This window comes from Antennarius striatus, chromosome 5 (genome assembly GCF_040054535.1).
Source record: "Antennarius striatus isolate MH-2024 chromosome 5, ASM4005453v1, whole genome shotgun sequence".
In the NCBI taxonomy this organism is placed as follows: Eukaryota; Metazoa; Chordata; class Actinopteri; order Lophiiformes; family Antennariidae; genus Antennarius; species Antennarius striatus.
This window is the reverse complement of record NC_090780.1, coordinates 4,588,762-4,615,615: the sequence shown is the minus strand read 5'-3', so window position 1 is coordinate 4,615,615 and position 26,854 is coordinate 4,588,762. Positions and strand designations below refer to the sequence as shown.

At 39.2% G+C, this 26,854-nt stretch overlaps 2 protein-coding genes across 6 annotated transcripts; one reads left to right on the top strand and one right to left on the bottom strand.

Moving 5' to 3' along the window:
- Window positions 1-188: 188 nt before the first annotated feature.
- Window positions 189-19,842, bottom strand: pacsin1b (protein kinase C and casein kinase substrate in neurons 1b). Of its 5 annotated transcripts, none has more exons than XM_068315270.1 (10): window positions 12,771-12,817; window positions 8,247-8,360; window positions 5,258-5,414; window positions 4,938-5,173; window positions 4,247-4,402; window positions 3,692-3,867; window positions 3,488-3,608; window positions 2,978-3,093; window positions 2,533-2,720; window positions 189-2,417 (listed from the first exon to the last, which is right to left on the bottom strand). In XM_068315270.1, the coding sequence occupies exons 2-10, from the start codon at window positions 8,304-8,306 to the stop codon at window positions 2,308-2,310; spliced, it is 1,320 nt and encodes a 439-aa protein (XP_068171371.1). In that variant the 5' UTR covers window positions 8,307-8,360; window positions 12,771-12,817; the 3' UTR covers window positions 189-2,307. The 5 variants fall into 5 exon arrangements, with proteins under 5 accessions (XP_068171371.1, XP_068171368.1, XP_068171370.1 ...); XM_068315267.1 differs by lacking the exon at window positions 12,771-12,817 and adding an exon at window positions 11,490-11,669; XM_068315269.1 differs by lacking the exon at window positions 12,771-12,817 and adding an exon at window positions 11,171-11,362.
- A 1,615-nt stretch (window positions 19,843-21,457) lies between these two features.
- Window positions 21,458-26,020, top strand: rps10 (ribosomal protein S10). The gene is made up of 6 exons (XM_068315170.1): window positions 21,458-21,539; window positions 21,983-22,132; window positions 23,302-23,476; window positions 24,625-24,702; window positions 25,167-25,222; window positions 25,942-26,020. Exons 2-6 carry the CDS (start codon window positions 21,983-21,985, stop codon window positions 25,981-25,983), a joined length of 501 nt encoding a protein of 166 aa, XP_068171271.1. The 5' UTR covers window positions 21,458-21,539; the 3' UTR covers window positions 25,984-26,020.
- The last annotated feature ends 834 nt before the right edge of the window (window positions 26,021-26,854 follow it).

The following is a 26,854-nucleotide window of genomic DNA, read 5'->3' as shown; positions in this document are numbered from 1 at the left end:
CTAAGAAAACATGTTTGACAACAGAAACACCACCACAATACCACCAAAATAAAAAGCAGATTTTGTGAAATCCAACAAAGCTGCTTCATGACAGATTTTTTTATTGCATGTTGGAGTCAGACTGAAATTGATTTTTTTTTTTTAAATGTGAGCTTAGCAGTAAACATCAAACTCCTTGTGTTCATCTCACAATTACAGAATCACGTGTGGAATGAGAGTTTTCTGATGACATCCTTTATTTTTTGCTTATGCAGATGACCAGGCACTACAGTTTGGAAATGACAGCACTATACTAAAAACAGAAAACTCAACTAGCCCATTAGAGTTGATGTCAACATTTCCGAACAATGTCTTAAGAATGACCAGTAAACTGATGAGAGAGGAGAATCAGCGACCAGCCTTCAGTGTATCACAGAGGTTTGATAGTGAATGCTACATGAAGTCTCATTCTCTTTCAAAGACAATTACAGTAAATGTATGTTCAGTTCTGCAGTTTTTGGATTCAGATCATCCTCAGACACAGAGACTGTTTGTTGTTTCACTGTAAGCTGAGCTGCATAAAGTCTCTGTGGAATTTAGTCCTCTCACCTTGCTGGAAGTGTTCATTGACTGGTCAGTTTTTTTAGTAAGGCAATATTTAATCCACCTCACTGAATCCAGGGTTTGTGAGGAAAAAGAATGTTTCAAAAGCATTCAGAATGGAGACAGTATGACTCATTTTAAAAAATGAACTTCCTTGCCGCAGCATTAAAGTCGATCGTCTCATCAATATTTCAGAGACGGATCTTCTTTCTGCTTTCTTGTGCAGCCCCCCTTCGTAGCTCTCTCTGTCTGCGTCAGTAAGAGAACACCTCATCCCTCATCGACGGGGGTGTAGTTTTCACCAACACCTGTAGTAACCAGGAGACACAAACCAATCTCACATAACAACTGCTGTGCCACAACATGCACCCGTAATATGTCTGCATGAAGTTTGGTTCAGATTTTCTGATAAAAAACAAAAACATGTTTAAATAAAAAGACGTACATTGTCTGCTGATGCACAGAAACAGATCAATCAGGACCGAGCATGGTGCACAGTGCTAATCAATAGCAGAGTCAACATCCAGATAAGAGTCTTAATTCAATCAAGAAACTGTAGATAATTTGGTGGTAAAAAAAAGTTAAACCATGCACTTGATCAGTTCAAATTAGAGGGATTAGCAGTGTGACAGAGTGTCAGTATTTAACCACAGAGATAAAGAGTTAGCAGCTGATCATGCGGAATCGCTGGAAGTCAACAAAACTCATTAACTACAGGAATTTTAACATAATTTAAAAACACTGATGAAATGAAGTTAATCTGAGTACAAAATAAGATGTCAGTTTGGTCCATGGCATCTGCATTATTAAAACAGTCTGTGTGAAAAGAGGTCTGATAGCAGGGATTAGTGTAAACTATCCTCACACCGTTTGATGAACTGTATTATTTCCACTTTGGAAATGTCAATTTTATGACATGCCTTGGAGAACAGAAGGAAAACAACCAGATGAACTAAAACAGTAGTTAGACATTTTGAGAAATCTGTGTGAACTGCAGAGAAGATGATAACAACTCTCATTTCCACAAACTAAAAAAAGTGAAGCAGTGGATTATTGCAGCTTCTTTCCCACTGGATTAAACACGGTGAATATAGCGCAAAAAAATAGGGGAACTTTAGGTTTGCTTTAGCTGGATTTTGTTACCTTCAGAAGGAGGCATGCTCAGCTAATGTCACCAGCCGCTGACTGTATCTTGTATTTACAGAACAAACCTGACAGTGGGATCTCTCTTCTTATCTAACTGTAAAGCACAAATCAAATTAGTTTCAAAACTATTCGTTCAGTGATAAATATTAGTACTTCACAAAGAAATGGAAAAGCTGTATCTGATGAGAAGAAATAAATGCACAAGCATCCACACAAGTAACAAAAAAAAGAATCAAATCTGTACATAAATGCACAATTCATAGCTCAGCCCTGCTATCACGGCACAACTGATGTCGTATCCGTGTTATGAGAGCACAAACTGTATGGCATGTCAGAGTCACAGCTCCAACACAGACACACACAGAAGGAACACAATGATGTAGCTTCAGTTGAAGGGCTGGAGATGATGCGACTCTGAACAGATGCGTTTCAATGCAGTCTTCTCTGATTTTGCACGCTCAGATGAAGACAGTCTCCAGTGCCCAGCAGGAAAAACAAACTCTGCTTCCAATCCTCTGGCAATGTGCAGTTATGACCGGATGGTTCATTGTGTTGGTTGCCTCCAACAAACCAGAGCTGTTAGATCAGCTCCACGTAGTTGAATGGGTAAAGACCCAGCTGGCCGTTGTCTAGCCGACCTTTGCACCAACCCTGTTCATCCTCATCCTCCAGCTTTGTCAGCTCATCCCCTTTATTGGTAGAAGAAACAGAAATGTACGGCAGGCCGACATTAAATTAGTGCAGTCAGTTTATGCAAAATTTTACAATTCCACTCATGGTCGGAGTGAGCAGCTGTCAGCCCACCTGCTCTGAAGCTGAGCTCGTCCTGCTCCTGGCCTTCATAGTCGTACAGCGCCCTCACTCTCACACCTTGGCCTGACGTTTCAAAAAAGGGGTTCGACCCCCCATTGCTGTCGTTGCCCGAGTTCGGGTTCATCTGGTCTTCATCTGACCGCTCTGTGGAGGCCGGGTTTTTCTCGTAACTGTTGACTCTGCATATTTCATTTCACCAGAAAATTAGTTTTTTTTGTGTGTGTGTGTGTGTGTGTGTGTGTGTGTGTGTGCCTCCATGCTCATGTTTGTAGTTACTCTCCTGCACTTGGGTTATTTCTACCATCAGCAGCCACATTTGTGAAGCTGTAGTTAATAAATAAGTGATTTGATAAACAATAATTAATATAAAAATTGATGTTTTTACCAACAAATGCTAAACCTTTAGGAAGATGTAAAATATCTGTATCTGTTTTACCTTCCTCTGTCTCCCTGAGCTAGCTCTGGTGCCGTCGTGACGTTAGTCAGCATGATGCCATCGCTGCCTTTCTTTGACTTCTTACTGATGTTGTGGGCCAGATCTGGGTTGTATTCCTGCAAAACAAGAAAATGCTTGGTTTCCCCTGCATCAATGTTACAGGGATCACTCAGCGGGTCACAGTGTTATCACAGCTGAACACTGATCACGCTGCTGTTACCAACGGTTCAACCCTTTGTTTGCGAACTTTTGGAAATTATGTTTCTCTTTCTCTTCACTTCTACTGGTAAAATAGACAAGATAAAAAACCATATTAAAGCATGATTAAGCATTTTTGTAAATTTGCTTAATTTCTCTCCTGCTGTGAGTTAGATGAGAAGCAGCAACTTCATGGAGGTTTGTCATCATAATTATTATCATAAATTCAAATGTATAGTAAGAATTTTCATACTGGATATTAAATACATGAGAATGACGTTTATGATAGTGTCTAAAACTCTTTTACTGTACCTCAAACTTGGGCCAGTTCATGTACATGCGTGGGCCATGAGTGCTGCTAAACCACTTCAGATCTTCTTGCGTGCTGGCTGATGTGATCATGTGTTCAAGATCACTGTAAATCACAGCGTAACTGTGGAAAGACAGAAAGGATTTCGCATACAGGTAAGGATTATCTCATGTGTCCGGTCATCATAAGGATAAAATGTCTCCTACCTCTGGTCTCCTGCGAGGTTCAAGTGGTGTTTGATGTCCAGCAGCACCTCCTTGAGGAAGCTCATCCTCTTCTCCTCAAACTGCTGGCACTGATCGAACACTTGTTCCATGTTCTCCATGTACTGTGGAGTGCATTTACTCAGCTCATCAAGAGCCTTCTCATACTTCTCCCTGGCCTGGGTTGTGATGAACATACAAGTAACAAACAATGAATTGAAATACGTCCTAGCTACTTAAGGATTAAATGACATGTTCCTGTGAGAAAAATTAACTTTGACAAGACCATAAATATGTATTCAAGCAAAAGAAAGGATCTTAGTGAAAGAGTGTAAAGGTCAAGCTGGCAAAGGAATCCAGATTCCAGGAGCTAATGCTGGAGCATTAAGGGCAAGAAGAGGCATTTACTCACACCCTAACAAAGCATCACCGACTGCAGCTATAACACTTAATAAACCAGCTCACATTTCAAAAAGATTTGATTTGACATGTTTTAGGTTTCAACGTGTAAAACGTGTTTTATAATCGAGTCATAATGATGATCCCTTCTTCGCTCACCTTCTGAGAGTCCTGTTTACACTTGTCCAGCTTCTCATGCAGTTTCTTCTGCTGGTCTGCTGTCACAGAAGCCTCTCCCTTACCGTTGGCCTCTCTGAAGGACGCCAGCTTCTCCTCTTTGCAGGCCATGTGGAAAGACTTCTTCGCAGCCTCGAGCTAAAAAAGTAAACATTTGGCATTAATTGTATACAGTACAGTCATGTACACAAGCATGCCGTTTTTGAGTTCTAAACAACCAATACATAAAATAAGCAACTCTTGAATTTCATCTCTAGTAAATTTCTTGATCTTTTTCTTACTTTAATTTTTCTTTAACAATTTCCTAAAGTCCAAGTTGATGACATTACATTTGCTATTTTACTTCATTTTCTGGATCAGACTATGACAGAAACTTGCCAAAAATATACATACACATTTCTTTAAATGTTATATAGGCTGTTGTAATTGTAGAAAGTTTTTAAAGAAAAAGTATGTCACAAAAATGACCTTCCTGGCCACATATACTGTATATTTATCCCTAATTATCCCTAATAATCCCTTATTTTAAAATTTCAACAAAAAAGGTTCTAAGTAAGTTATGTTTTCTAACTTTAACTTTTAAAGTTGTTTCAATTTCTTCATTCCGTCTGAGCATGTGGCCACTTGACTGCATGAACATTTCAGAAACAGAAGAATGTACACATCTCCTCACCTCTTTTAGCTTTTTGGCCCAAGGTTTCTGGGCCTTCCTGAAGCCCTCTTCGGCCTCTTTGGTTTCCTTGAATCCTCCCATCATCTGTTTGTGGTATGAATCTTTCTGCCAGTTTTTCACCTTCTCAAAATCGTGGTTGATTAGGTTGTTCTTCATATCCTGATGAAGCTCGCTCACCTTCTCTGCTTCAGTCATCAGGCCCATCCAAGCACGCTCTACTGTGCCGTACTGAGGCCCTGAAAGATCAACGCAAGGTAAATATCATTAACATAAATATAGCTAAATAGAGTCATGCAGTGTGAGTCCAACAGACACCTAACCTCTGTCTATCAGTTGTTTCCATCTCTTGGACCATTCGATCAGCTGTTGAGCGTAGGCTTTCTCGATTTTGGCGCGCTCTTGGATGCAGTTCATCATGTCATTGCAAAGCCGGTTCCCATCATCAATCCGCTTCACTGCGCGTTTGTAGTTCCCAACCTTACAATAAAACCACATCACTTTCAATAAAATTAAACGACTGGAAAAAACAGAACACTAAAAAGTTTCAGCCTCTTGGTACTATGGTAATCAATTAGGGATCAGACATTGGTTTGCTGTGGGTTAAAATCAACAAAAAGAAAAGGTTCCCTTTATGGGATAGACTGTACATTGTGCTTAGATAAAGATCTTGGTTATAACTTAACTGCTTGTTTGTGGTTGGTCTGTTTTTAGCTTAGTCTAGCATTGATTTTGACCTCAAGTCAAAGGATATATACAGTATGCATTCGCGCATCAACGCTCACGACTTCACCTCATTGTTTATTTTTGGTAGGCAGTCATGTGATACCGTACGCGCATTCTGTTGGCTGACGGCATCTGGAAGCGCGTTATGTTCCGTGAGTCTCAAGACTTACGTGAGACACAAAAGTGCTTTAAACAGTCGATAAGTGTGTGGGAAAATAATACAGATAGAAGGTGGTTTAACATCAGTATGGGGAGGGTTCATAAACATTGAAATTACCGTAAAGAATGAGATAAATAGTTCGTCGTCATATCACGGAATTCGTGATTCGCATGTGGTTCCTGGAACGCATTAACCTCGAGTAACAAGGGCTTACTGTATACCAAACAACTGCTGGCTTTATATAGAATACGCAGGTTTGATAGTAGTATTCTTCTTTTCTCTTAGCTTGTTAAAGAAAGAAAAAAACATGAGTGAAATGTCACAATATTTTTGTGTTAGCAATGTATATGAACTGTTCAAGTCCTGCTTGAGGAGCATTTCTATTAATTCAGTCCATTTTATTGCTCATCTACGAATACTTAGTGAAGATACTAAGGATAGTATGAGTCGCTGTCTTTCAGAGAACTCTTCTCTCAACCTGCAGCAGATATGGATTCTACTGATGTGTGTGGAGTTATGCAATGAAAGAAGAGGGTGGGTTGATGTTCTATAATTTACAACTCTCTGTGGACGCAGGAGCTATAAAAGTTGTGTATTCTGCATACGAGTTTTTATAGCGAGTTACTGCATTCATTCACACCAGTGTGACAGACTCCATCTATCTATCTATCTATCTATCTATCTATCTATCTATCTATCTATCTATCTATCTATCTATCTATCTATCTATCTATCTATCTATCTATCTATCTATCTATCTATCTATCTATCTATCTATCTATCTTTGCTGATCATATAATAGATGTATACATCTTACACCCTGAAAATGACTCAAATGTGGCACCAATGAAAGTGGAGGATCAGTACCGGTAATTGTTCTCCATGTAAGCCCCTGCTCCAGCAGCAGGCAGCGCTGCAGCAGCTCTGCTGAAACACATCTGCTGGTGGTGATGCAGCGGCTCTGAGCTAGACATTGACACTTCTGCTGCTGCAGCTGATTTCTGAACGTAATGTCTAGCGTGGATAAACAAGATAAGGCTAAAAACCACTGAGCCTGAGAAGAGATAAATCGTAAACTCTGAGTGTTCAAAGTGAAAACACATCGTTTCTGTCTCAAATACTCCCGGAGACCATCTGTCACTTATATGGCATCTAAACATGCAGAGGTATGATGGTAGATTATCTGTAGCTGAGATGCATCAAGCTTTTTTCTGGTCTGACCACCATGAACAGTCACCAGCTCTCATTTATAATGAATGGATTTCTGGAAACATGTTGCTCAAATTACTGTTTGTGCTCAGGAAAGGCTGGTGGTGAAAACCAGGGCAGTGTAACACCATTACTTATCAATTGTTCAGCAAAGCAAATAATCATAAACTGATGTTTAAATTAATTAATTTGAGTAGTTTTACAAGTAAATCCTCTCTACTTGTATGTCACTGCTGTTTCTTTTTGTCTGTAACTGTGAGGTGATTATTTGGATAGATTGACAACATGCAGTCATCACTTTCTTTTAAGAAATGCTCCATTTCACAAATGATATAACTACAATAAAACTGTTAAAATGAGAATAGGTGTCTGTTACTATAAGCAACTCATAATTCAGCAAGTCATGGAGTACACTTAAAAACCCACACAGTAGGACAGACACGCTCAACAGTAAAACTCTTCTGTCAGGTTTAAGACCCTGATTTTATCCACAACAACTCCAACCTCTCATTTATGAAATCTTATCTAAATGTGTGCATAGGGACTGGCTGTAAGATATACACCAGAACACAAATAAGCCAGCTGACAAAAGCTCAACTTCTACCCAAAAAGTAGGGATACCTAAGTGAAAAAGTGAAGTCAGATAGAAAAACAAAATAAAATAAAGTTTAGTCAAACTGACTAATTTAAATTAGGCAAGATGGTTTGTCTAAAAATAAGGAAGACGGCAGAAATTCTGGTTCTGTGCTGCTAAAACAAGCTGAAAAGAATTTAAACTGCCTAAATAAATAACAAAAATTGTAGCTTAAGTAAGCGCCAATGGCTCCACAGCATTATCCATGGAAAAAAATAAAGTCTAAAGCTTAGACTAGGAGAGCAACCACAGCACAGACTGGAGCAAAAAAGTAAATCATCTTCAAACGCTGCTGTATTTATTTCAACAGTTGCATAACAGCAGATTAATGAGATTAAATAAGGCACCAAACTGTAAGCAGTGGTGAAGAGCAGCAGGCGTTCACTGAGGTTTCCTAGTTTGAAGTTGAGTTTAAAGTTAAATGGAGAATCTGTGCGTACAAACACATGTAGTTGATAAATAGTGGCCACAGACCTTTCTCCTCACATTCCAGATGTGTGTTCAGTGAGAGTTCATGACTAGACAATGTCAGCTTCCTGTTAGGGTTAGGGTTAGATTTAGGGTTTAGTTTAATCCGTCTCACCTCCCAGAAGCTGTCTGTAGTCTCCTCCTGGTAGGAGGCCTCGTCGTAGGATCCAGACATGATCGTAGAAATGGCAGGATGGCTTTAGATGGTGGTCGGCTGCAGAGTAACGCTCTTCATGCAAAACATAAACACAGGTGAGTGTTAACAGCAACACACATCCCCAGGAGATGTGGTCAAAGTGAGCAGAATGCAGATATGATGCTAAGAAAATTGTTCATTTTCATCTTTTAGTCCATCAAGTACAGATTAAAAGTTTATGTCCTGCAGCTCTGGTGATCATATCAGCATCTCAATGCAGATAGTCTGCTCTCATGAAACCCCCAAATGTTGTGCCATGGTCTATGTGCACTGAATATAAGAAAAAAATAAAAAATTACTACTATAAAAACAATAGACTCAAGACAAAAAATGTTCAATGCAAAAGATGATTAACTTCATGTTCATGGAATAACAATAAATAAATAGTAAGTAAATGAAGTTAATCTCTCTGACTAAGAAGTACAGCCTAAAACTAACATTAGAGCAGTAGTCTGAGTTTTGGTGTATGGAATATATTTAAAAGATATGAAATACATTTGACCCATCCTCTTCTAATCACTATTTCATCTCTTTCCTTTCAGTCTTCAATCTAAACATGTTTAGTAATTCCTGACACAAGAAAACAGAAACACTTATGTGAGACAATGTAGAACATTGGTGCAGCACTTTCATGAAAAAAGAAAAGAAATGATTCATCAATCAATCAATTGTCTAGCTGATTAATTTCAAATATTGTATGAAATTACATTTAAATATATACTGAAGGGATGTCCTACTCTACTCTCTACTCCTACTCTATACAGCTTTACCAACAGATACAAAGATGCCGTGTGTGAAGACAGCTGTCAGGATCATTGATAAACAAATGGGGGAACTCCAGAGCACTACAGTATGCAGTTTTAAATTGAATAAATGCTTTCACATTCTGACATTATGCTGGTACTGTATTTAAAAATCTGTCTCCCTCCCACCCTGAACATCCTGCACTGAGTGCTTGAGTTGCTTCTCTCTTTGCTCCCGTGAGATAACTCAGAGGATTGATCTAATGACTGGTGGCACCGACTCCAACATTAACTTTACCCCAAGGCCTCACGAGATGCATTAGTCCGATGCAGAAATTAATAGTTGTGACATGACTGCTAATGATGGAAAAGGTACTAAGCCACAAATAAACTGCAATAACAAGAGTAGAAAGAGAAAGTGTGGTTCTATACCAGACACAAAACAACCATAGAGGAGCAACAGCAGACAAAAAAACTACCACAACTCCTTACAGATGCCAACATTGACACAGTGAGACAAACAGTGACTAATAACTGGGGTGGGGTATTCACACATCTGTGTCCAGGAGCCCAGTATGTCTGTCAAATTGCACAGGGACGTGGACATTATAAGATCACCAAGTAACACAAAGCCTTCTAGTTGACCACAGACTATCAGAGACATTATCCTGGTGATGCTTCAGCCTTGTCAGAGCCGTTCAGCCTTAGGTCACAGTCTAGACTACACTGCTAAATGTTCACAAGGTGTGCTGAGATTACTATGAGCTTTGAGTGGGAAGAATTTAGTCAAATCTGTGAGACTTGTTTTGTCAGTATAAAAGCTGCTATATTCTCTATCTGCATACAAAAAACCATCAGTTGGAACAATGTCAGTAGTGCTGCTCTGGACCTACAGAGTACTGTATTATCGCTGAATTTGCAGCTTCTCATATTTTCTGGGATGTCACTGCTTTTAATCTTGGATATCAGAGCCTCCCTCTGAGAGTATGAGATCAAAGGAAGCTTTTAATCAAGCTTCAGTTTCAACTTCACTACCCCACAAAGACATAACAAAAATGAACATAGATATTAAGATGTTAGAGGACAGAAAAAAGTTGTCAAAATGTAAATTAAAGATAACCAAGATGATGATGTGATGATGGTCCTGTGAGACTATAAATATACAAAATGTAGTATTAGTTGTGCCACAAAGCTTCACGAAATATTATGAAGGTGAAGAGAGTTACCGAGTTATGTGACTTCTGAAAAATGATGCATGTGTTAAAGGACATGCACAAATAAAGTTTGTCTTTAGAATGAATGAAATAATAGTGCCGGGAAGCAAATGTTATCTTTGGACAGTTGTATTTATGCTAATCTCACCAGCTGTTGTCTTGTATTTAGCAGGCAGACTATGTGCATGTACTTCACACAATAAACATAAAATTATATCAAATATCGACTGTTCCAGGTTGACACTTATGTTTTGTACATTTGTTTGAATGACCCAGTCTAAATGAAGCCACATACGGTGATCAAAATTCACAAACTAAGTGCCCCACAAAGCCAACGCTATGTAAGAAGGATTGGATGCCGAGGAACCATGATACAATAGCGAGAGAAGGAGCAGTAATGTGTTTTGATAGGAGGTCAGGGGGAGGGGTGAGAGCTGCATGGGTATTTGGGTCAACCATGTACCAAAGGATGGAGCAACACTTTTGACAATGAATGGCCGAGATGAAATAAGAGAGGGGAAGTGAGGAAATTCTGAAATCCAATTAAAGGGGGGAAATCTGCATGGTAGTGGAACCAAATATATATGAGGAGAACTCAACTGAGGGCAGTGTGAAGTACGGTATAAGTGGGTGTTTATCATGCTTGGTTAATCCATTAGCTACATGCTGAGAGGCGGCTTTGTTCGGGATAGCTCTTTGCTTGGCTCACAGAAATCTGAGCACAGAATAGGGAAATAGATACAAGCGAGCGTCTTTAGCTTCTTTGAATAAAATTCAACAAGTAGGAATGAAACGATCACAGAAATCACATGAATATGATTGTATTTCTGATTCAGACTGCACGGTATAATGAACAATTCATTAAAGATAGACAAACAATACCTACCCACAAACACACAAAGAACCAAATACTGTCAAGACCTTCCAAGGTTTAGTCACAATGCTATTGATGCTTTTTTCATATTTCTCCTCTTTCATTAGTTAAACATCCACATCCTTCTCGAAAATAACTGACAATTAAAAAAAAGAAGAAGAAAACGCTGGATATCCTCATCCCCCGAAAGCATGTGTTCAGACATCAACAACACCAGCCACAGCACAGCAGCGAGTCACTGACATCAACACGTTACACCCCATGACAAAGACTGGTAATACACCCAGAGGAGGGGAGGAAGCAGTCCCCCGCCAATGCAACAAAAGCTTACCCCCAGTCCGCCACTGATAGTGGCAAAGGCTGTAGCTGGGAGAAAAAAAGACATGTGGGCTCCTCCAGCAGTCAGACCCTCTTCTTCCTCCTCTCCCCTCCCACTTATTTCGGCATCCGCTCGAAGTGACGAAACACCAGCATGCAACACAACTGGGTAGAGGACCATGAAGCGTGTGTGTGTGTTTGTGTGTGTGTGTGATAATCCTGTGGTGCTTTGAATGGCTCAGACAGTGCGGAGGGATCGAGGGAAGGAAGAGAGGAAGGGGGTGGAGTAGAGCTGCTGCTGCTGTTCCTGATGATAATGATGGTGCTGCTCATGAACGGATCAGTGGAGGTTTGAGCTGCTTAATGACCAGACTTTGTTTGATGTGTTGATATGGAAAGTCAGTGATGAAAATCTCTTTTAAAAACATTTCTAAAATAAAAACATTGTAAATAATAATATTCTTAAATTATTGACTTATCTGACCATATTGTAGGAAATAGACATATGTACTGTAGATTCCTGCTGTTATTACTTATCTTTTTAAAAATATCAAAAATAGGGTGGAAATGAAACTTCTAATTATTTGTCAGACCTAACACGAGTATGAGTACTGATATTTGAGTACCAGTCAATTCCAAGTACAGTATGTACTGATAAAAGTACTTGGAATCGATGCTACTCACCATGCTACTCACTGTTGCTTCCTTGAGACATTATAATATTGCATGATTTAGATGTAACACTTTGATGTCAGAAAATTTGTGGTCATATGTGTGAAAAGGTGGTTTTAAAGCTTAATTAGTTAGTAACTATGAATACCCTCATACTGTATTTCTTGGCTCCTCGTTTAGTCATGACTCTGCTGCTCTCTTTGACATTCCTCCCAACTTGATGGTGTTTGTTGTAAAGTTGTTTGTGGCTATGAGCATGCAGCTAGCATGAGCAAACTTCTTGATGCTGCATTAAACTGGATCTTTTGGCGTTTAATCAAATTGCTTGTACCAATGAGTTTTCAGAGCAGAGTTTCAGAGCAAAGCAGAGATAAATCGAGAGCTCTTTCTCTGTCTTAACTGCAGCAGACCTATACAATGACTGCATTACTCCAGAAGCTGTACCGATCCGTTTGTCAATCTCACGTTCCATTTTTCCCTCACTCGTAAACGAGACCCCAAGATACTTTAACTTCTCCGCTTGAGGCAGAGACTCTCCATTGACCCAAAGAGGGCAGACCACCCTTTTCCAGTGGAGAACCATGGTCTCAGATTTGGAGGTGCTGATCTTCATCCCACTCACGTTGCACTCAGCTGCAAACCACTCCAGTGCATGCTGAAGGCCCAGGTTTGATGAAGCCAACAGGACAACATCGTCTGCAGAAAGCAGAGAAAAAATCTTTTGGTCCCCAAATTTGACTCCCTCCAGATCCTGGCTGTGCCTAGATATTCTGTCCATAAAGATTATGAACAGAACTGGTGATAGAGGGCAGCCCTGCCCTACACTGTATAAAAGACTATTGAGCTCAACTTCGTGTGGACAATTTCTTTGAAGGATGAGGGAAGATCAGAGGAATAGTAGGTGTACAAGGTGGAGTTAGAGCTCCAGCAGTTATATAAATTACTTGTTCCAGTGGATCAAGTAATTGATATGTACAGTAGCCGATTCGTCTGTAGTATTCAGCAAACAGAACAGAAAGGGAGCTAACAAACATGAGATTAAAACAATACTAAAAAATAATTGAATGAAATTGTTATACCGAACTTGCAGAGAGTGACTGACCCTGAGATTAAGATACACATTATTTCGGCATCCGCCCTAAGTGACGGAACACCAGCATGCAACACAACTGGGTAGAGGACCATGATGTTGTTGACATGCAGCCATAAAATAAGTAATGATTAGACAGGTAGTCATAAATGATAGCTTCCCTTCATATCTACTACTGACAGAACATTTCATTTGCCATGCTTTCAACAGAATTTGTGCAAAAACAACAGAAAGGTAACTCTGTCACGATCTCAACCATGGCTGGGTGATATTACTTCAAAGTTGAACAATTCAATAGAACAATAGAGAATTAAAGATCAACAGGGTGTTTATCCTGCATTCAGCTTGACTTAAATGTGAATTTAAGTCAAGCTGAATGCAGGATAAACACCCTGTTTATCCTGCATTAGGTAGGAGTGGTGACAGACCGATCAGAAGGTAAATGAAAGATATTATCAATACTTTTTTGTAGTCTTAGACTTTTGATCCCTAAGACCGGCAGGAATAACCAGATATGCATGTAAATGTGTATTTTCATGCCTTTTTTAATTGAAATGAAAAATCATATTATCGAATTAAAAAACCAAAAACTAAACTATGGCATACCGATGGTGTTGGTGGTGGTCAAAGTTTAAATGTGTTCGAGTCCGAGTAAAACTTACAAGTAAAAATTGAGTAATACCAAGAATCAAATTTATTAAAAACAAAGTGTCTACGTCAAAGTTAAAGTCGGCTGTAAGTCTAAGTCAGCTCTAATTCTAAGTCGGCTCACTGTGCCGGTGTCTTGGACACAGAACGTAGCTTTTTGTGGCTTACTCAATTCTTTTACACTGAGCCACAGTGGCTTGGTCATACTACCTCCTAGCGCAAGCCCAGCTACTGCACCACCGTGTCAACCAAGACAGCATCAATTCGTGCTAAACCTGAAAGAAAAATGAAAAACTTTGGGGGCATTGGAGTTAGAAAGGATACCAGACCTCTTTGGCTTCTCATCTATGTATTTAAAAAAGGATAATCGCCACATTAGCAGCTAGTAGTAAGGCACACACAAATCTCTCACTCAGCTATTGGTGGTCCAGATACCATGCATGTAATGGAGATACTGTAATTTGAAAATGGTTGAATGGAATACAAATCATGAAGTCTCGGTATGTGCATGCATTGTTACAAATCTTGATAAAAATGCTAACTACAGTGCTGAGTTGGGGTGTTTGTAAAGCCTGTAAGGTTCAGTCAGAGAAGGCAAAATTTCAAGGTCCATTAATCTAAAATGGCTTACTGACCATAGCATTCAAAGTAAAAAAGATTTAAAAACCCTGATTTATGCAGTAACTGTGAATTCAACATCTTCTAAATGACAGCCGAAAAGAGCTTCTGGAGAAGGCTCAAATCAGAAATTTCGATACAAGCTTTGAGATAATATACAGTTCAATGATTCAAGATGAGAGTTGTTTACTGAACCCGGTCCGTGCTCTGCAGATGTTCAGTCCTCAACAGTCGTCTCCAGTTAATGTCTAAAAACCTTCAGGAGAAGTGACACCCTAAAGAGCAGTACTTCTCACTGTGACCATGACATTACCGATAACACACACACACTCACACTCACACACACACACACACACACACACACACACACACACACACACACACACACACACACACACACACACACCAAACAGGGTGAGACTGAACTTTGACAGATCCCTGAGATGACTCATTAGATCATTAATAATTAGCTCACTGAGACCGAGGGTGGAGGATGTTCCTTGTCAGACATTCCTTTTGACACATGTCATGTGGCTTGTAAAGAAGCGACAGAGGTGGAGAGAGGAAGGGATGGTAGAGAGAATGATCGTCATTGCAAAGATAATGGTAGACAGATTAAAGAGAGGGAGGCAATGTTAACAAAGGTGCCCAGATAAAGCCTATTCTAAGAGACAGGAAATGTTCAACAACAGAGCATCAGGTCAACCATGCACCATCCACTCGGTCAATACAGACTTGCTAATTTAAAATAAATGAAACTTGTAGTTTCAGTGTCCTTCAAGAGAGCGAGAAAACATCTGAGCAACAGGCAGCCAATGGTTTTCAATAAAAAAATTCCTGAATAAAGGATTAGTAGCATTGTCAGTAAGTCATGTTTGGAGAAAGCCGATTCAATGTTCCAACACATCTGAGGGCAAATGCACAAATAAAGATGGTAAAATAACAGGGTTGTATGTCCTGAAAGCAGTCAGCATACAGCAAGCATAACAGTCCAAAAAGACCACATTAAAGCCAGTCACTCATTTCTCCAGCATGTGCCATCTGTATATCATCTGATCATGATTTGCCTGTGGGCATCACTCCATTCAACCCTGATGTTATTTCCTATTATAGCAGGAAGTAATGTAAAAGCTGAAAGAACTACAGGCCCACCATTATACAATATGTATGAAAACCAGTCTTATAGCCAGAGAAATACATCACAATTTTTGTCTGGTTCTCTAATGGAGTACCTTATGACGTTAACTGATGTTCACTTTTTGCGCTGCATTAGGCAGACTGATCTACACCTGGTTATAATCAATCAATCAACATTTATTTATATAGCGCTTAATCACATCTGATGTAGTCCTGGAGTGAATGGACAACTTCACATAGTCTGATGGCCCGATGTGAAGCCATCACCTTGACTAAATACTCAAAAACCTTTTAACTAACTGTATGAAATTACACGTTTGTGTCTGGTTTTGCTTTAATAACAAGCCCTGTCAGCTGTTTTTAACTTCTGTGATCAGCTAAAGTCACCAACGCCTGGATAAAAACCCCGGATGAACGAACACACAAACACTTCTTCTTTTCCTTTCGGCATTTCCCCTCAGAAGTCACCGCAGTGAATCAATTGCCTCCATATAACCCTGTCTTCTGCATCCTCTTCTCTCACACCAACTACCTCTTTCACACATCCATAAACCTCCTCTTTGGTCTTCCTCTAGGCCTCCTGCCTGGCAGTTCGAAACTCAGCATCCCTCTACCAATATATTCACTATCTCTCCTCTGGACATGTCCAAACCATCTCAGTCTGGCCTCTCTGAATTTATCTTCAAAACCTCTAACATGTGCTGTCCCTCTGATGTACTCATTCCTGATCCTATCCTTCCTGGTCACTCCCAGAGAGAACCTCAGCATCTTCATCTCTGCTACCTCCAGCTCTGTCTCCTGTCTTTTCTTCAGTGACACTGTCTCTAGACCAAACAACATCGCTGGTCTCACCACAGTTTTGTACACCTTTCCTTTCATTTTAGCTGAAACTCTTCTGTCACACATCACACCTGACACTTTTCTCCACCCATTCCATCCTGCCTGTACATGTTTCTTCACCTCTTTTCCACACTGTCCATTGCTCTGGACTGTTGACCCTAAGTACTTAAAATCCTCCACCTTTTTGATCTCTTCTCCCAGTAGCCTCACTCTTCCACTTGAGTCCCTCTCATTCACACACATGTACGCTGTCTTGAACACTGACAATTACAATACATCACCGCTTTGAAGTGGGATGTAATTAAATTAAAATACATACTAAAATACATAAAAGTGAGGGCAGTCCAACACAGATTTGGTTTCATCTTTATCTGCAACGGTTGTGAAGATATTTGGTGGACAAACAAACAAACGGACGAACACAGGAACACTGACAATTAAAATACATCACCGCTTTGAAGCGGGATGTAACTACAACCAAGGCAGTCACCGACTGCAACATCCCGCGACACCCCTGAATTACTTGCATAGGTCAAAGGCCAAAGCTAGTGCTCTGACCAACTTTCATTGATCCATGGTCTTACTCACACTGGCCTTCTCCCTCGTCTTTGTATCTTATCCGGCTCCTGAGTACAAAAGTTGAAATTTGACCTTGACCTAGCTTTCTCAAGGCCAAGGCCATCATTTCATTTTCATCCCCTTTGCTGCCCGAGTAAAGTGGTTTTGATTTCATCTTTCTATTATCTGCAACGGTTGCGAATATATTTGGTGGACTAATTAACTAACAGACGGGTGGACAAACAGACGGATGAACACACTAACACTGACAATTAGTATACATCACTGTATTGAAGCGGGATGTAACTAATCCAGTTGTCCTGGCAACATCAAGCCCACTTCCTTCCTTTTGCCTTTCCTTTTGCCTTGGCTCTCCAGCATTTCACTGACCCATAAATCTGACACAGTTAAGTCCCAGAGGAGCAAAGGAAACCTACTGGAAAACCTCTAATGGCCTCTGTTTGTTCTCTTAACCCTTAAGATTTTTAATGGACCATCTAAACCAGAGGACCCCTGACACAAAGATGATTCATGATTCTCTATAACATGGAGGCACAAATATTACATGAAGTCTTTTGATAACTTCACCCACAGTTTAGTGAAAGGCTCATCAAGAGTCCATACAAGGCTGACTGATAACTTTTAAAACTTGATTGGTGTGGCCTATTACAATGACATAGTGCCAATGTAGCTGTAGGTTCCAGCATAAACTCAATCAATCAATCAATCAATCAATCAATCAATCAATCAATCAATCAATCAATCAATCAATCAATCAATCAATCAACTATTATTTATTGTTGCAGAATGCAAACTAGTTGTCTTTTAAGCACATGATGCCCTGTGAGGATTCTCCCTCAGGCTCATGTGACTTCAAGTTCAGAGTAAAGCCAAACCCTTCTCTCTCACTGACCAGTATCTTTACTTCAGGAGGGATGGAGAGGATGCTTTCCATTCATTAGAGTCAAATGTGATTGTTCGTCTCGAAGATGTTCCTAAGGGCACATTGAGATGCAAAGAGGTCCCATGGGAGATCAGCACTTATCAACACTCACATAACATATGACTAAATGTATTTGGGGCCCAAGATAATATAAATTTCAATTAAATTGATCTAAACTCAGGCAGGCAGGGAAAAGGCTCATCTGAATCCATTGTTTTGGTCACAAAGGCAGGAGAATGACTTGACCTAATTGCTTGACCTAAGTCAGCCAGGACTGGTGAACAACAGATGTGATGTCCAGCATGTGAACACAAAGGAAAAATGGAAGCAAGAAGTGGTGTCTATATCCACTGGGAATAGCATGGTCAAATCCTTAACAACTTCTACAGACAAGGAAGAACAAGGGTACTGGGGTTTGATCAAATTAATTACATTAGCAAGGACGTCCATCTGTCTTAGCTCCAATAAATACCAGGAGGGAATGAACCAGGAGACGAACATTTAGAGTGCCCCTCATTTGTCACATGAATTAATCCATTTAGGCACTCACTCAAATAAAAGTTCTTTAACATGTGCACAGATGCACACGTCAGTCCACTCCCTTAAAATGACCCCCTATCATATTTTCATGAGATGCAATGAATACTTTCATTGAATTAATTCTTCGTCAAAAATTCCCCATGATCAGGAATTTGATCATTTGAGAACGCCATGAAAAATACAAAAAAAGAAAACATGCAGCGGATCACTCTGTTGTAATTCCTACTCTATTACAATGACAGTGACTGACATCAACTATATTAGGACAGGGCAAATTCTCAGCAAAACTCAAAGTTGAAAATTTACTAGTTTGTTTAAAAGACTAAATATATCTCAACTGACTTCATAAATTGACTTTATTTACTTTATTTTCTACCAACATGTATGAAAAAGGGTCAAAATCAAACCAGCAGAAACTGAGAGACAAAATGAAGTAGAGCAGAAAAAGTTCCTATAGAAACATGTAAGACACACAAATATTTTCATTGCTTAAGGAGCAGCACAGCTCATAACACAAAGAGTGGAGCATTTCTTTAAGACAAGCAGAACATAATGTTTTTTTAATAAACTGACTTTTGCTTTTATGTATGCATCAAACTTACTGTGACACTTCATGAAACAAGCCTATACGTGATCGTCCATCACATGTACAGTTTGCTATCTCTAGTGACCAGTGTTCAGAACCGTGGACAGAGCTCATTCAGAGATCAGACCCTGATGTTCAAGTGGAAGTCAGCTGATCCCAGCAGCCATGAACTGATCCACCAGCAGCTGCTTTCCTGTGATAAATCAGAGAAATGTGCTGGAAGCACAGGCTCTCCTCCCTAGAGACAAACCTCTTTTTCTTTTCCACTTTAAAAACCTCTCCCTGTCCTCAGCTGCAGCCGGACCGGCTGCTGCTGCCGCAACGATCTGGACACCAACTCCCACAAATGTTCAGTCAGACTCTAATAGATCCTGAACGGACTCCGTGTCATGAAGCAGGTGTACGGTTTGGTGGTGGTTCACATGCAAACGCTATGCTTTTCCCCACAACAATCCACCTTTTAATTCTAAATTCTGTCATTAAGTCACAGATAGCCTGTCACTGATAGTAATGTCGCACGTATAATGGTTCAGCAATGGTAACTACATATTTAGCTAGTTTATCAACGACATCCTGACTTCAGCTGTTGAATCAATAATAAAAACAGATTAAATACATACCAAAAGAAACTGATGTTCAGCGTCTGAGGATACTTTCAAACTGTCAACATTGTCGGGCCTGTGTCGGCGGAGACACCGGTGGCTGGAAAGCTGAAATGATCCGCCAGATGGGGGATGGTCCGCTAATTTAAATCAAGTGCTTCGAAGGAACAGCTCACTTCCGGAAAGATTTCACATTAAAGTTCTGCGGAAATGACGTCATCCAAAAACACCAAAATAATTACAATAATGAAAAAAATAAAATAAAAATAATGGTTATATAGTGTTTTATTTTTTATTTAACAGTGACTCATATTTCATTGGCTGTTGATAAGTTTTGTATGCAAAATTTAATCTCTAAAATAAAGGACTTAAAATATCTAGGTTTTTTTGCCAGGTTTCAGAAGTACTATCTCCCCACCTACAGTATATATTTGAATAAGCTCACTTGAAAACCTAACGCTGTCACGCTTCTGATGTCTACCCGGAAGTAAATATATGCCTGGTTGTGTTTTAATAACGTTTTTGAGTAATGTACATACAGCATATTGCCAAAAGTATTTTCAAATCATTGAATTAAATAGGTGTTTCAATCACTTCCATGGCCACAGGTGTATCAAATGAACCACAGCTAGGCATAAAGACTATTTCTACAAACCTTTGTGAATGTATAGATCTCCTGCAGGAGCTCAGTCAATTCCATCATGGTATAGTGATATGATGGCACCCGTGCAGTAAGTCCAGCACGTGAAATTCCTTCATTGCCAAATATTCCACAATCAACTGTTAGCAGTATAATAGCAAATTTAAGCAACTGGGAACAGCAGCAACCCAACCACGAAGTGCTAGGTCATGTAAAATCAAATCGCTGGGTCAACAGATGTTGAGGAGCATATTGCGCAGTGGCGCCAACTTTCTGCAGAATTGATACCTACAGAAAACCAAACTTCATGTCATTCTCAGATTAGCTCAGTAACAGCGTGTGGAGGGGTTAATGGAATGAGTTTCTATGGTTTAGTAGCACCATCCAAGCTTTACATCACAAAGCGCAACACAAAGCATCAGATGCAATGTTGTAAAGCATTGCATCAGAAGCAATGAAAATAATTGCATCAGATGTAATGTAAAGCATTGTATCCGGCAGCAAAGGGGATGGAATGAGATGATGACCTTGACATTGAGAAAAATAGTTCAAGATCAAATTTCAACTTTTGTACACTCAGGAACCAGATACGATAGAAAGACAAGGGAGAAGGCCAGTGTAAGACTAGATCAAAGCTAGCGCTTTGATTGATGAAAGTAAGTCAGGGTAAAATTTTGAATTCAGGGGTGTTGCAGTCTGCCTTGGTTCTAGTTTGTTTGTATTTTCGTCAGATAAACAACTAATTGTAGCTGAATAACAGTCTGGCTTGGGGTGAATGTAGTATATCATAGTACAATTAGCTTAAAAGTGAAAACTTGTATTGGGATTGTTTTGATCAAGAGAGATGATATACAGTACCGTATATGATGAATAGAAGAGATCTGGGGACACAACCTTAGATTTACTGAGGGCCCTTATGTAACACCTTCTGCTGAGGTTTACCAAAGAGACTACTAATTAAATTAATTTAAACCTCTAATCTATTATCATATAATCAAAGGACTCAAAGCTTTAGATAAAAACTAAGAAATACTGTGTATTAGTACACTACAACATTGACCGAACGGCTCCCTCTTCCTCCACACCAGCAGGAGGCGACACAGGCGCCGCAGCCCTAAACCGAGGAGACACTCCTTCCTGACTGACGACTGTCGTTCCTTCCGGCTCCGGTCCCCTACCAAGTGGAAAGGTAAAAATGAACACTGCGAAGTAATCCAACTATATCTTCTACATCTCATCATTCACGAATAAATTTTAGTGGTTGAATGATTTGTGTTCATGTTATAATTGACTACGTTCAACTATTTTAGCGTGATGCAACTCTGAAGCGTAGATATCCGCTCTTAGAGTAGGGACGGCTTGAACGTACTCGATCACTGCCATTTCTTTCGTAACGCGGGCCGCCCTAGTCAGAAAACGTTTATAAGAGTTGAAGTGACCATGTAAACATCTGCAAACAAGTCAAAGTTTAAAATAATCTTGCTTTTAAGGGCTTTCCGTTCGTGTGTCGGTCTTGTTTGGGTTTTGTGAAGCTAAATTGGCTAACATGCTAATCTTTTAGCATACTATCACAGTCGGGGATACTGCAGTTTCCCTCAATATGTTCAGTTAAAATGATGCTATTTGTCACAGATGCTGATGCCCAAGAAGAATCGCATTGCCATTTATGAGCTCCTCTTCAAAGAGGGAGTCATGGTGGCTAAGAAAGATGTCCATCTACCAAAGCATCCCGAGCTTGCTGACAAGAACGTGCCCAACCTTCATGTGATGAAAGCGATGCAGGTGAGGGAATTAGAGATGTAGAGCATAAAGGTGATTAAAGTAGGCTTTGGTGCATTGTCGATGTGCGGTAGTTGTATGATGAACATTTAGGTGTAAATACTGATTACATGACTAGAGGCAGAACGCAGAAGCAGTGGTTCTGAACTTAATCCGATTGTAGCACAGACCACAGAGCCTAATCTTGTGTCTAACCATTTGAAAATTACTAAAACTTCGCTATTCTTGAAAAAGTGCGCTAGTAATATTGTTAATAATCAAATGGTGAGTGAAGTCCTGATTCTTTAATGAATGAACAACCCTTTATCCTTGTGTAACAATAATTGTACATCTTGTAAACAATTTTTTCCCCCAGATACTATGCTTTTTATTGTCAGATTTTGAGTAGTTGCAACATGTTTTTGTAAGACTCCTAGAAAAAGTGGTAACTGCACCCACGTGGCTTGATTTTTTTTGAGTGAGTTGTTAGGAAAGCAAGACATGTACAGTTTATCACTAGAACCAAGGCAGTCAGAGACTGCAACATCCCACGACACACCTGAATTAAAATTTTTACTCTGACTTTCGTAGGTCAGGGTAAATTATAGATAGATCAAAGCACTAGTTTTGATCTAGGGTCTTACTCAGACTGGCCTTCTCCCTCATCTTTTTATCCTATCTCGTTCCTGAGTGTACAAAAGTTGAAATTTGACCTTCACCCAGTTTTGTCAAGGTCATCATCTCATTTTCATCCCCTTTGCCACCCTTTTCTATATGCAATGGTTGTGAAGACATTTGGTGGGCTAACAGACGGACGAACACAATAACACTGACAATTACAATACATCCCCTTAGCTTGTGTAACAAATCCAGTGTTTTTATGCAGTGCCAGACAGCATCAGTTTTGTTCTTCCTACCAACTCAAAATCAGTTAAAGTTGAACTTGTAAACCTCACTCGAAAAAGAGGAAAACTTAAGGAGGCTTGAGAAGTTTTTTAGATGCTTGTAAAAAAAAGTTTGTTTTGTGATACTGAAGCAAAAGCACTCTGTTTGAAATGTGAAGCACCTGTTTATTGTGGTTGATATAAGTAGGAATGATGGCAGCAGCTTTATGTATATAATATCTACATCAGCCAGATTGTGCTCCATTGGGCAGTGTGGAAAAATATTTAATAACGTAATTTTCTTCTTAGTCCTTGAAGTCCTGTGGGTATGTGAAGGAGCAATTTGCCTGGCGACACTTTTATTGGTACCTTACCAATGAAGGTATCCAGTACCTGAGAGACTTCCTCCACCTTCCTCCTGAGATTGTGCCCGCCACCCTGCGCCGCCAGACCCGCCCTGAGACTGCGAGGCCGAGGCCCAAGGGTAAGTGTTCCAATATCAAGATAATAAGATTCTTGGGAGTGAACATTAATAATGTTGCTTTTTACACCTATGTTCAGCAAGTGCAACTAAACATGAATCAATTTCTAAGTGTTCAAGTACATAAACTGAATTATGTATTTACTGTATATATAGGGTGTTGCGTAAACCTGCTTAGCTAAAGCGTTATATGAAGAGTTACGTTGCAGTCATTCCAATGCAATCACTCAGAAGTTGTTTTATAATTGTTTTATCGTGGAATTTCCACGGGTTCCCGCTACTACTGTATACCTAAATATATGCCTGGTTGTCTGTGTGGTTTTGTGTTGTGAGGTAGCTATAGATGATCTATGGCTAAGGAAACTTGTAATACTTTTATTTTGAAATTATATTTTAATCATCTTGGTTTGGTTTTACTCGAATGGATCAATGGAGGTGTGTGTAATTTGATGAAAAGGCAAAATATGTTTTCAAAAAAAAGTTTTTTGATATTACAAATGTTTAGACTTTACTGCCCTCATAACAAACATTGACTTGCTAGTAACAATTTAATAGTCCTGCTATATGTATTATAAATGGGTACCCTCATCTGTATGTAAATTGCAGTTTGATTGGGATTATAATCTGTCTACAGTATTTTCCGCGCTATAATGCGCAACTAAAAGCCTTTAATTTTCTCAAAAACGGACAATGTGTTTTATAACCAGTGCACCTTACGTATGAAAATAGTTTTAAAATAAGCCATTCACTGAAGGTTCGCCTTATATGCAATTTCCTCCGGGATTAATAAAGTATCTATCTATCTATCTATCTATCTATCTAATCAGATGTCTTATAAACAGATACACCTTGTAATCCAGTGCGCCTTATATATGATTTTTAGAATGTCATTCTTTGAAGGTGCGCCTAATAATCAGATGCCGCCTTACAGTGCAGAAAATACTGTACATGTTAAAATTTATAGACAGAATTAACATATTTTTACATGTTGCTTTGTGAAGTTGTAACGTGTGCATCAAGCAGTTCAGGTGTCTTTATGTTTTGCTCATTTGAAGTTAAGTGTTTATGTCTGAGTTCAAGCTGGGGTTGTTCTTATGGTAAGTGTACAGTAAAGCAACCCACAGCTAACTTCATCCCTCTGCTCCCTGCAGGAATGGAAGGTGAGAGGCCCGCCCGCCTCAACCGTGGAGAGACCGACAGGGACGCATACAGGCGATCTGCCGCTCCTCGTAAGTTTCCTTCTGACACCACTTACCTATCTGAGTGGGTTTGTCAGTGATGTGCTGTTACAGTTGAACAGTCATTGAGCGAGATTTCATAATGACGTTTTTTATGCATTTGAGTGGGAAGCAAGTGTAAAATGACCTGGAAACAAGAGTCCCGTACCGTCTGGTCTAGAGCTACCACTGACTGGCTTAAATGACCCATGATAAAAGGAATCTTTTGCATGCCTCTAAGTAAAATGCAGCTTTATTTCAAATGCTATAAGCAGTTGTATATACACAGGATCATATGATAAAATCAGCAGAAAAAATAATAAGCAAAAGTACTGGTTTAGACCTTGAAGTCAGTTTCCCCTTTTAATTAAAAAAAAAAAAGTTTTACAAAGAAACCTGGAGTTTTCTGGCAGCTGTGTTTTTAAGTTTATTTTGTATTTTCTGTCTGATTAATTAATTCATAACTTCTCTACCAGCTGGTGCTGACAAGAAAGCAGAGGCCGGTGCTGGAGCTGCCACAGAGTTCCAGTTCGTAAGTAATGCTGCTGATGTGCACTGTAAAACTTTGTGAATAACTTCATATCTTTTTTTGCTGTGTTCTTGCATTCAAAACTGTGAGGGGTGGGACATCAGAATTCCTGCAGTCTGCCATGTCTAGTTTTTGGTGCATGAATTGTTGAAAGACAGGAGAAAATGTACGAACACATACCTCAAGGACAGGGACGTGCTTTTTCATGAAATGTTTTTGAATGCTGTGCAGGATTGTATTGTAGTCTGTCTTTACATAGACAATTAATCCCGAGGGAAATTCTGTAACATAATAGACGGATCTGTTAACAACTCAAAACATTTTGACAGAATTCAAAAGTTTGAGGCGCTAAAGGTGTCAGATTTATTTGGTTTGCTCTTTGTTGGATATTTGTGAACCTGCATTTTTATGTCAGTCTGTAGTCTGATACATGTTCCATAGAACTGACCTAATAAGCAATTTAGAAGGCTTGTAATTGAGGGAACAACTTTAAAAAAGTCTTTTAATTAAATGCGTATGTGGCAGGGTAGCCTTTGAATTTTACCTCTGTATCTTCAATCTTTGTTAATTGTAAATAATGAATCATGTATTCACTCTGAAACATGTAGTCTCTGAATCTATCTAATCATGTATTCTCTCTGAAACTGGATTCAATAATACCAGCAGACTAAGCCTGGTTGATCTGTTGAGGTGATGTATTAATATTCCTTTTCTTGTTACAGAGGGGAGGCTTTGGACGTGGCAGAGGACAGCAACCTCAGTAAATTTCACTCTTTCTGTACAATAAAGAAATTAAAAGAACTTGAATGTGTCTGTGTGATTTTGTTTGCAGTGGAAATATGTAATGATGAAGGATGAGTGACGATGACTTTTTTCTATTGTGCTGTTTCACAAATGGCAAATTTCCCCTGATGACCTAGTTTCAGCCAATTTTAATCCAAATGGATAAATTTTGTGAATTGTCTCCATTTAAAGGGAGAGTGGGTCTGACAAAAGGAAAATTGAATAAAGGATTATAGATTATAGATTGGATGAAAAAATTCACAGCAAGCACACCAGAAAAAATACAGGAATGCAGTACGTAAGTGGGTAGAACTTGCTGTAAAGAAGTTAAACTATACCAATTAACTACATGGTGTGAATATGAAAATGACCTATAGCTAGAAAATTGAGTATATTTTGAAAATACATTTTATTTAAAGTGTTTTTGCAGTTGTACTCATAAGGCTGAACTGAAAAGCACTTTTTAAAAAAGTTGCTTTGAAAATCTTGACTAATTTCATTTTTTGATTTCAAACAAAAAAGCTTTCGGTGCTCAAACCCCCTTTTGCCATTGCTGCTATTTATCTACTGCCAAACTCTCACTGGAAGCGTTGGTCAAACATATACCTTAAACCTGAGATGTTTTGCAGTTGCTACAATTTTTTTTTATACAAAAATTACCACCCAGTAATTTACCTGACAGTTCTTCAAAAATGGCACTACATTTGTCAATTTTCTGAAGTTATTTAAAATCAAAACTGCTTTTCTGAGTATTTCAGAGAAAAACAACACAGAACTTTTCAGATTGTTGATTCAGGACAATGATTTACCAAAAAGCTTAAAATTTGTGTTATTACTGCAAAGTTTCTTAAG

What these genes read in the sequence shown, in the direction of transcription:
- pacsin1b (XM_068315266.1), bottom strand. Translation starts at nt 8,306, where the DNA reads ATGTCTGGATCCTACGACGAGGCCTCCTACCAGGAGGAGACTACAGAC. An exon ending in GCTCAGGGAGACAGAGGAAG is followed by an intron (nt 2,721 to 2,977) that starts GTAAAACAGATA and finishes TGAAATATGCAG; the next exon opens with AGTCAACAGTTACGAGAAAA. An exon ending in CGAGCTCAGCTTCAGAGCAG is followed by an intron (nt 2,418 to 2,532) that starts GTGGGCTGACAG and finishes CTACCAATAAAG; the next exon opens with GGGATGAGCTGACAAAGCTG.
- rps10 (XM_068315170.1), top strand. Translation starts at nt 21,983, where the DNA reads ATGCTGATGCCCAAGAAGAATCGCATTGCCATTTATGAGCTCCTCTTC. An exon ending in TGCGAGGCCGAGGCCCAAGG is followed by an intron (nt 23,477 to 24,624) that starts GTAAGTGTTCCA and finishes TGCTCCCTGCAG; the next exon opens with GAATGGAAGGTGAGAGGCCC. An exon ending in CAGGCGATCTGCCGCTCCTC is followed by an intron (nt 24,703 to 25,166) that starts GTAAGTTTCCTT and finishes CTTCTCTACCAG; the next exon opens with CTGGTGCTGACAAGAAAGCA.